This window comes from Oryzias melastigma, linkage group LG7 (assembly GCF_002922805.2).
Source record: "Oryzias melastigma strain HK-1 linkage group LG7, ASM292280v2, whole genome shotgun sequence".
Lineage (NCBI taxonomy): Eukaryota > Metazoa > Chordata > Actinopteri > Beloniformes > Adrianichthyidae > Oryzias > Oryzias melastigma.
Window position 1 is genome coordinate 7,488,514 of NC_050518.1, and position 10,209 is coordinate 7,498,722.

General features: G+C 37.5%; 2 protein-coding genes across 8 annotated transcripts in view; both read left to right on the forward strand.

The window, feature by feature from the left end:
- The window catches only part of atf7a (activating transcription factor 7a), a 25,586-nt gene extending 21,957 nt beyond the window's left edge, over positions 1-3,629 (forward strand). For all 4 annotated transcript variants that reach the window (XM_036212700.1, XM_036212699.1, XM_036212701.1 and 1 more), the window contains one exon: positions 886-3,629. In XM_036212700.1, coding sequence (XP_036068593.1) covers positions 886-1,118 — 233 coding nt within the window. In that variant the 3' untranslated portion in view covers positions 1,119-3,629. The remainder of the gene's footprint in view (positions 1-885) is intronic.
- A 2,907-nt stretch (positions 3,630-6,536) lies between these two features.
- The window catches only part of dip2ba (disco-interacting protein 2 homolog Ba), a 44,738-nt gene continuing 41,065 nt past the window's right edge, over positions 6,537-10,209 (forward strand). For 2 of the 4 annotated variants that reach the window (XM_024294063.2, XM_024294064.2), the window contains exon 1: positions 6,537-6,839. In XM_024294063.2, coding sequence (XP_024149831.1) covers positions 6,755-6,839 — 85 coding nt within the window. In that variant the 5' untranslated portion in view covers positions 6,537-6,754. The remainder of the gene's footprint in view (positions 6,840-10,209) is intronic. The other 2 variants (XM_024294065.2, XM_024294066.2) reach the window with 1 other exon arrangement.

The following is a 10,209-nucleotide window of genomic DNA, read 5'->3' on the forward strand; positions in this document are numbered from 1 at the left end:
TTGGAAGATATACGGTAATGCTGACAATTGTCTGAGTAACTAGTCACACATTGATCTTTAACTCCTCTAATACCATAAGATTGAAGTTTGGCTAACAGAATGTTAATTGTGTCATAGGCCTTCTTCAAATCAATGAAAACACCAATTGTATGATTTTTTTTTTTGTCTTTGATTTAAAAGGAGAAATACTCAGAAATGCAGAAACAAAAGGATTTCTTATTACATTTGTTCTCTTTCATAACAAAAATCTCACACATGCATGCTAAAAGCTCAAAAAACATTATTTTCATTGGACGGGAACTTTAAACTTTCTTAGAATTTTAAAGTTTTCCTGATGCTCGTTTCTATTTTGCTTGTTTTTTATCCAAGAGATTTCTTTTTTACGTCTATTTAATAGAAACTGTAACAAATCCTCTGAGGGTGATCAAGTTTAAGGACTCCATCTGTCATTAAATCTCAATCCTTCAAACTTTTGCCCAAGACTACTCAAGACTCAAGCTAAATAAAAGGTGTCAAACTAGACTGTAGTCTGTCTGAAAGTGCTCTATAGTTTCTTCATTTGTTTGAATCACAGCATGCTCACATCTCAACTCTTCACTTCTAGAGAAATATTAATATATGAACACAAAAGGGTTCGAACCCAGCATTCTGAGCTGAATTAATTCAGATCCTAAATATATTACTTCAAACAGCATGGAAAAAAGGTGAGGTTTGTGTAGTTGTTGCATTAATGCATTTGTCTTTGTTGTCCTCATTGATCAGTATAACTAAGTAGAACTGAGTAAAATGATCCATACTGAGCCCTCAAATGATCATTTTACCACTGCACTGTCACTACTAATTAAGATTGGATGTGTTTTTAAGTCCCTTTTTCTGTCATTACAGCTGCAGAAGATGGCATAAAAGATACTTCAGAGCCTACTGGTTCCCCGGCCCCCGTGATTCAACACAGTTCTTTGGCACCCAGCCCCTCTGCAGGGCAAAACGGCCTGAGCTCAAGGGCAGCAGCTGAAGCCATGGCGATGTCTGTTTTGGCAGGAATGGGTCAACAACAGAGGGTCGAGAGCGGACCCTCTCATGTAATTATGGCTGCACAGTCTCAGTCTGCTGCCAGATGATGAGCACTGCCACACTGGCCAAAGCCTCGTTCGTCAGTCACCGGTGGAAAAGACTCCCCCCAGTTTTAAATGCAAATTTCACATCCCACTATCCCCCTCGTCACTCTCTCCTGTGCTCATCCCTCCTGCGGAGCCGTCGTGCTGTAGCCTGGAGCTCAGCAGCAGCCTTCTGGTAATAGACTGAGACTTTAAAAGAGACCTTCCTGTTCATTTTGCCACAGACTACAGGGGCTGGACTCCAGTATCCGTGCCCTGAGCCTTCCTGCGTCTCTCTCCAACCTCCCTCTTGGAACGACTCCTCATTAAGAGACTGCGTCGAGTTTTTTGCCGTGATAAACTTCTCATTTAAACACAAATTCTGCTTTTGCACAGTTTGAAACATGTTACATAACCAACCCTGGTCAGCTCAGAGCTGAAGCGACTCACATACTGTTTTCAGCAGGGAATAGTGCCTTGTGCTCCTGAACCGTTTAGCCATGATGACAGCCACAGAGTGTCCCGACTCTCAGAAACATTCTGTGGATCAAGGATGCATGAGTGCTGCAGAGTTCTTTGACTCAACTCTTATATCCACTTTGGCTTCTTACAAATGGTTACACTTCACGTTGGACCCGGAAAGCTTACCTCATTTACAACCATTTAGGATGAAATGTTTTAACAACTGTGTGTGTATGTGTGTGATTGTATATTTATGTGCACCAGAACTTGGCAATATACCTTCTCTCAATCTGCTGCATTTCTGTCTGGGTGGTCGGCATGGCTCTTTTCTAATCGGGTGTTGCGTTTAGTCCACCGATTGTAAAATGTTGTTTGATTGTGACTTCAAATTGCTATTTTTAACCGAACCTAAGGGGAACTGCGACTCTTTAACAAGTAGCCTAAACAAAAAACTGGGCAGGCTGTTCAGCTGGTTTTGTTTGTCGTTTTCATTTTTAACAAAACTAGTCTCACAGTTGTGCTTTACAGAGCTGGTCTTCAAATAACAGTAACTGTTAACCTGTCTCAGGATGGCTGCACGTCTTTGCTCCTTCCCTAGAGGGGCAATTAGCCTCTTCGTTTCTCTCTTTACATAAACTAAACAAAAAAAGCCATATTGACACCAAAACAGATCTCCAAAGAGCACCCCTTCTGTGTTCTGGGACAGTAATGGCATTGCCATTCAGCGGTTATAGAACACAGTCTGCAATACAAGCCTGCCTTTTTCTTGCACTGACAGTCTCACACATTTGATTTTTGTTTATGCCTTAAAAATGACAGTGGTGCCTCGGATATCCCCTTATTGATTACTAAATTAGAAAACAAAAAAGCATTTAAAAATAGCATTTTATCTTTTTTTTAATAAAATAGTTCTTGAGAAACTAAAAAACACCCAAAAATCTCATCAGGATTCTTCCACTCTAGTTTTTAACACAGTCCTTGTATGTCACCTGGTGGAGAAACACGGCAAAAACATTTTTAGATTAAAAAATTGAAGGACAAAAACACTTGTGGCAGATTTTTTAAAAAAAAGATTAACTGATGTAAAATACCCAGATAATTTGTATTTGTTTTTTTCTGTTTTTCTTTTTTTTTTTTGCGTAAATATTGAGGCAACTGGTCTGATTTAGTTTTTCTTGTACATTTATGGCATCCCTTTATCAAATATGATCACATTTTTACAAAGTGTAACTGCAAAGTAGAAGATTATCAGGGGGTTATGTCTGTGTGCACTAAAGTAAAGAGAGCTCTATGCTTCTGTTGCAGCTTCCCTGTCCTCTTGCTGATGTATCCTATCCTTTTTCTATTTTTTTTCTTGTTTTTGTTTTGTACTGTCTTCATATTTGGGAATTTGTTTAGCAGCTTAAAACTGAATCTCTCACTGTAAAGTCCCAGTGGTGACCCCAGCATTTTGTTGTACTTTGCTGGCACTATATTTAGCTGGCAGTCCCATATAAACTATTGCTCATATGGAATGAAAGTTCAATCTATATTTAGCATTTATGTATTGTGTAATTCTGTCATAGGCACCTTTTTATGTTTTTTTTTTTCTTTCTGTGCTTTTTCAACTGTCATATACCTTTCTCATAGAGTTTAAACTGTACTGAAGAACATAAACTAATCTCTGTAACAGAGTTTTTTTTTCTTTTTGATGGTTTGTTTTCTCTGAAGAAAAAAATATGTTCCTTTTTAAAAAGAAATGTCAACCGTTCACACACTTTAATAACGCAAATTTGAGCTCACTGCCTTGCTTAACTTATTTTATAATTGGTGGATGGACAATATTCATTTCAGGCCAGATCTAAAAAAAAAAAAAAGAGCAGGTCAATGAAAATGCTACAAAATGTGAAAGTCGCCGCTCATAGCAAATCAGCAATTTTTCACACTCCTTTTACCTGTTTGACTTCAGAGTACTGTGTACTGTACATATATGTACTATATGAATATATTTACTTTTCCATGCATGTTCAAGTGAAATACAATGAACATTTACAATGCTGCAGTTTTAATTAAAGAAACTACATCTTGATGGAATTTTTTTCTGCTTTGTCTAACTGCGCTCTCAATGAAAACATCGTATTTTTAAAATAATTTCATAATTATTTTATTGAAATAATCCATTTTAAGATTGACTGTAAATGCAACACTGGAAACTGTGAGTTTAATGTGATTTTTTTTTTGTCATGCTAAATGTGTTGTGATATAGAAATGACACAGCAAGACTTTTAGAAAAGGTTCCAGATAATTTGATATTTTTTTTTAATGTGTTTCATAGTTTTTCTGCACTACCTGAAACACAGTTAAAGCTGCTACCTATTTAGGGATGTCTTCAGCCTTTGCGGCTAGAAAACCTGATATAGTTTCAAGTGCCGGCGGTTCAAACTGCTGAAGTTGCAGTAGTAGTATCAGAACGTGCTTATAAGGAAAGAGTTTATACATTTTATTCAAAAATAAACTCTTTTTTTTTTAGAGTATAATTAGAAAAATCTCCACATGGTTGTGTGATTAAAAATGATCAAACACGAACAAGGCCACCTAGTTTTTCTACTTCATGTAAATATGTGCCACTCAGTCACTGATCCTGCAAGTTGTCCTACTTAAAAAGATGAAATGAGAAGTTTGTTGTGTCCATCATTTTTATAAAGAATTAATTAAATGCTCCACCAATGCATTTACATTGGATAAGGTTCCATTATTAAAATAAAACAAACAAATTAGAAGCTGCTGCAAACAGACAGATGTTGAAAAATGGAAAGCATTCAAACAGTGAAGCGGAAAATCAGTAGAGTTTCAGATCAGTCTAAAATTGGCACATTTAAGGTCACAGAAAAGCTGATTTAATCTGAGTGCAGCGTAGTAGCTAAAAGCAGCGTCGTGCTGTTTGCTTCTAATCTGAGGTCTTATCATCTGACTGTTTCCTCTCAGAGTCATGCTGGGTTCATGTAAACTGCTAGGAAATCAAACGTGAAGTTTAACCTCAAAACTATTTAGTAATTTATAAACTAGTCTCAAAAATTGATTCTGCAGGTTTTTTTTTGCCTGATTTCCTTTTTGGGGGGGGGGGGGTAAGTATAGAGTGATGCGTTCATTTTTCCTGGTTCTCGTTTAAACTTTTCTCGCAGCAATCTAAACAAACTGCTGTTAGTGTTTTTGGAAGACTAGACTGGGCGAAGGACTGTTACCACAATGCCATGTGCTGGGGATAAAACTGTGAATGAATTTCCTTGAATCCTATCTGGACATAAGGTCTCTGAAATTTGCTATTTGAGATAATAAAAGACCAATTTAGCGATGATTTTGATGTGAGCCCTGAAGCTAAATAATCATTAATTCCAGTTTTCCAACCTGACTTTTTTTCTTTTTAGTTCCAGAATGAAGTTGAATGACAGCTTTTGGCATTCTTCCTTCCTAAAAAATACAGCTGGATCTAGATATATACTTCAAGCAGAAACTGGTAGAGGGAATCTGAGGAACTTTGTGGCAACATTAAGTAATTCTGAGTCTTCTGCATCACTATGTTGGATAACAATCATATGTATGATCTGATACAAAGAGAACATGTAAAGGTCAAATAACAGTTGTCCTAGGAATGAACCCTGGGGAACTCCAGTTGTCGTGGCTATCAGCTTAAAATTCTGAAAAACATTTCTGACTAGATAAATCATGTCTTTTTTTCTGTGCAACATTATCTCATCCCTTTTTTTCCTCTTCATCCTTGTGAAAAGGATTTTATCTTCCATAAGCTTGCCAAGTGGAACCAAGACTAGCATGTTACCTCAAACTCTATTTAGATTACCCGTATCAGTGTTGTTTTAGTGCCACAATATTGTGCTCAATCTTCACTTTCTGCATAAGAGACTATTTATTACAGAATGTTTGTTTGCTAAATCAACATTTTTTTTTAAAGATTTAAGTATAATGGAAAATGTGCCTCTGATGACTAATGCAGAAGAAATCAAATTGCCTTTTGGCCTTGTGACATTTGTCAAAATTTCGTGTGACATTTGATGAGCTAAAAGATGAGAAAACTATTATGTAACTTGCTAATGAAAATAGGCAACTTATTGTGTAAAGGCAACATAAACCTAAGTACAGCTAATGTGGAGAAAAAAAAACTAAACTTGTGGTGTTTTTGTCTTTGGGGAGAGTGCATGTCTGTGACGATAGTGTTCAGCTGCGCGTCTCCTGCCCTCGGACTAAAACAAACCAAACTGTGATTACAGATGTTGGGAAAGAATAATGGCAACCTTGTAAAGAGGTAGAATTTCTACAGCAGCCTAAAAATGTACTGGGTAATTTCAAACTTAGGGAATATTTTACATCCCACCCATCATATTTCATATAATCCATACACAAATTACGAGGTCATGTAGTTTCTGGCGAAATTTACTTGTCTTAAAAGCAAATACACAAAATGTAAGAGAAAAAAATGGCTGAAAATAGTTTTAAAAATTCCAAACAGGTCTGAAATACCCCCTTAAATACCCTTTTAGCTAAACAACAAGTTTCTACTCCTTATATCAAGCTAAGTACAGATTTGCAACCTGCAAAAATTACTAACAGGGTTGCACCATATTTTTTTTTTTTTATCAACAGATATATAACATAATAAAATTGCACAATTTATCTGTAGGTTTAGCTCATTAAGCCTTTGACAACTCAGTACCTATTATTGATGATTATTGTAGGAGAAAATAAGAAACTTTTCATGAAATTTGAACCTTCCTTGCAATTCTGGAATGATCCTACAATCTTCGTTAGTGATTAAGCTAAACATTCCTACTGAGTTGAAATCCACTAATCTTGTATTGTTTTTTTTAAGTACAATAAATAAACTTTTTACGATTCTTGGTACCTATTTATTTTCCTGTTAACTTTAGTGCGTTTTACCTTTTTGCCGCCAGAGGGAGCACTACTTTCTGTGTGGTCACGCTGAGGACCAACCGAAGGCGAGGTAGAGGCGGTCACGTGACCGCACGCTGCCTTTGGTGAGTTTTCCCCATTATGGCGGAAGGGCCAGTCACACGGATGGACCGTCTCTCCCGTTCTGATGCTTGTTTTGTGTCTTGAGGGAGGGGCTTTATTTTTCTTTTGTACATTTTACTGCAACATCACGGTTTCTTCCCAACGAGCCCGTCCGGGCGTATCTCAGCGAAGTCATGGCAGACCGCGGGGTGGATTTGTCCGCCCTGCCAAAGGAGGTTAGAGACCAGTTGGCGGAGTTGGATCTGGAGCTGTCTGAAGGTAAAGAAAGGGGAGGGGGGGCTGGCTGGGATGCTAGTGAAGATTTTTTTTGCTAGCTGTACACGTCTGGGATGTTTGGACAGATGAGCTTCGATGATTTAAACGTTAATTCGTCTCCTTTTTATTGTGTTAGTTGACAGAGACCCCCTTTAGAAGAATAGGCTGTGCCACCTAGCTTGTTTCTGCTAAATACAGGATGTGGGCACGTGAGCTAGCAGGGCATGAAAGAGAATAGCTTCCAACCTTGTAATTCCTGAATAAAACAAATGTATTTCTTATAAACACGTAATTTGAACCTAACCTAATATGTTATTTTGTAATATAATCTCGCGTGAAGCTTTTTAAACTTGCTAGGATGACCCAAAGGCAAGGTCTTCCTATCAGGACTTTCGTGTTTTAATGTTTATGTTAGAAGTGACCGCTTCTGTTGGCCATTATACTAGCTGCTGACACGGCGTGTCTGTGCTCAAGTTTCCGCTTTAGACATGTTGTGTTGCTGTAAAAGTGTGAGTCATTGTGACGAGTGTTGACATGAAACGACTCCAGGCCTAAAGTCATCTATGCTAAGGTGTAACATGGAGATTCAGCTTCTCACGCATTTTCCCGGCTAGCACTGTTGTGAAATGCACTGACGTTGTAATCAAAATGTCTTATAAACTTGAAAGTCTTTGTTGGCCTGCCATCAACACAATTATACGTTTATTTAACTTTCTGGCCACAATGAGATGTATTTTTCTTTGGTTATGGTGTGCACTTTCAATGAGGTGAGGGAAGAATTCATCATGTATTGTGTGGATTAATACATAGGTTATGTAGACCTTCAATTAAAGCCTATCAAATGAAGCCCCTCCCATAAGGACAGCTGTTTAGCCCCCCCACTCCCTAACAGGCTGTCACAATAGTATCTCATTAGCCTGGTTTCATGGCATCCATCAGTCCAGTAATGATCAGTAGCTTAGAACCCTATTAATATGTTATAAGATGCATATATAATGTTCTATACTAGCAGGTAAATTTTTTTGTATTTTTTTTTAAAAAGAAAACCCCACAATGCTTGACAAAACTTGACAAACAAGCCCCTTTAAAAGGGGTTTGCAGCAGAAATATCTACACACTGCTCTGAAAATAGGGCAATAATTTAATGATATGCAGTTTGGAATAAGATTTGTTTATTTTATGTTCTAGTGATAAATGTTTTCTACACCAGCAGGTAAATATTTTCTTTATTTTTTTGAAGGAAGCACTCTAATAATGTTAGCAATGTTACAAAAGTCCCTTGCAAACCGGTTTGCCGCAGAAATGTCTACTTACTATTTTGGAAATAAGTCAATCCTTTATGTTTATAGGTTGCAGGTGTGCTATATATTTTTTTATACTAATGTGCATGCTGCAGTATGCTTAAACGGGAACTATATTAAAATTTGCAAACATAAATTCTAAAAAACTGAGGGTTTTGCCCTCACCTGGCTCATAGACTTCCATAATCTTTCCAGCTTGTATTTATGTGTTACATTTTTAGTAACACCGTACACCCAAATTACTACAATTATTCTTTATTATAACATTTATTTAAATTGGTTCTCTATTCCTAATAACTTTGATTTATATAAATAATAATGCTGTGGAACCTGTCACAAAATCAAATGTTTACACAATTACATAACACAGTTGAGCATTAGATTTGTCCTAAATCTAAAATGCACAAACCAACATAGCAGTTCAGGTTAGTGAAGTTGCACACTGAGAACCAGTTTTTGGAATGGTCAACTGGAAAAAGTTAGACAAAAAATAGTGACAAACAAAAAAACATTTTTTGGGAATATGCCAGGTTTGATATACTTTTCCAGGAAACCAAGTGTACCTATTTGCTTGTGCTTATTAGCAGAAGTATATGTTACGTCATAAGTTCTCGATTTTGGTAACCTCATTGGTCAATTGTTGAAATGCAAAATAGTAAAAAAAAATTAGACTTCTTTTGAAACACATTGGATGGTAAATGCCGTATATTTGCATAGCGCTTAACTACCTTTTCTGCCATTCACCCACACATTCACACACTGATGGCAGCTCTGCTGCCGAACACTGGCGCCAACCTAGAACCACCAGAAGCAATGTGGGGCTCAGTGTCTCGACACATGAGCGAGCAGGGCGGGTACCAAACCTGCAATCTTCTGAACAGAGGTCGACCGCTCTTCTGCACCACGGCCGCCCGGATCACACACAAAAATAACATTTTTGCTAAACACAGATGTGTTGGTAAAGATGTGACTACATTCAGAGTTCTTAAACGTTCTTAAAAGTACCCAATAGGACCAGTTTAAAATGTGCTTTCAGTAACATAAATAGGCACTTAAATTATACTAATGCATTTGCTTACTTTAACTGTATTTGTTAAACTTCCGAGCCACAACAAAAGTGACGTCAGCCTGCTCACGTCAATTGCCTGTTTTTAATTCCACAACTCGAATAGAAAGTAGGAACCAGTTCGTGCAAACTCGAAGGCCCCCGATCAGATATGATCACAGAACACTAAATGTGAACTCAAATATTGACTGCTGGCTCAAGAACACAGTAAAGTACACATTTGAAATGGTCTAGCTAGAGGAAAGTTCATTCACTGCTTGATTGACACCAGTGGAGGGGACATGTTTGAGGCTCGTTGCTCCTTTTGTCAGCGTGGCTGTGAAATGGGCATTCAGCTCTGTCCAAGTATCCTTAGAGGAGTCTTAAAACGTTCAGTTAAACCTGTAAAAGCCCTGCTCATTGTTCCTCACCAGGCTTTGACCCAAAAGTGGAAGAGGATGTTACAGAACTGTAAAACTCAGACCTGATAACATTTAAACGGACAAAAAACACATACCACATAAAAGCCTGATATTTAAAACAAACTTAAAAGGAGATGAGTGACTTTTTAAGCTATATCTATATGTAACAGTTCAAAATTATGTTTACAATTTTTTTGAGAGCTGTCAACGTCAATGCATTAACGCATGCAAGTAATCAATTTTATAAACGCTAATTAACTGCACTTTGCAAAGCAACTTTCTTCCGCTTCACGTCGGACAATCAGGCATCAACTGTGTGTGTTAATTTCTGATAATGCACTCTTTGTCGGGCATTATCCCGCTTATACTATGGTCACTTACAAAAAAAAAATAATTATCCAACTGATTTTTAGTACTTCATTCTTATTTTTCGCAAAAGTCAGATTATTTGATACATGGTGTAGCCCGTTGTCACGGTAACACAATAAGGTGTCACTGAGCTGGCATCGACCCCGACTGCAGCATCAAAGGATAGCGATGTATATTCTGATCGTCTCAATAGGTTAAATCAGTGGTCCCCAACCACCGGGCCGCGGCCCGGTACC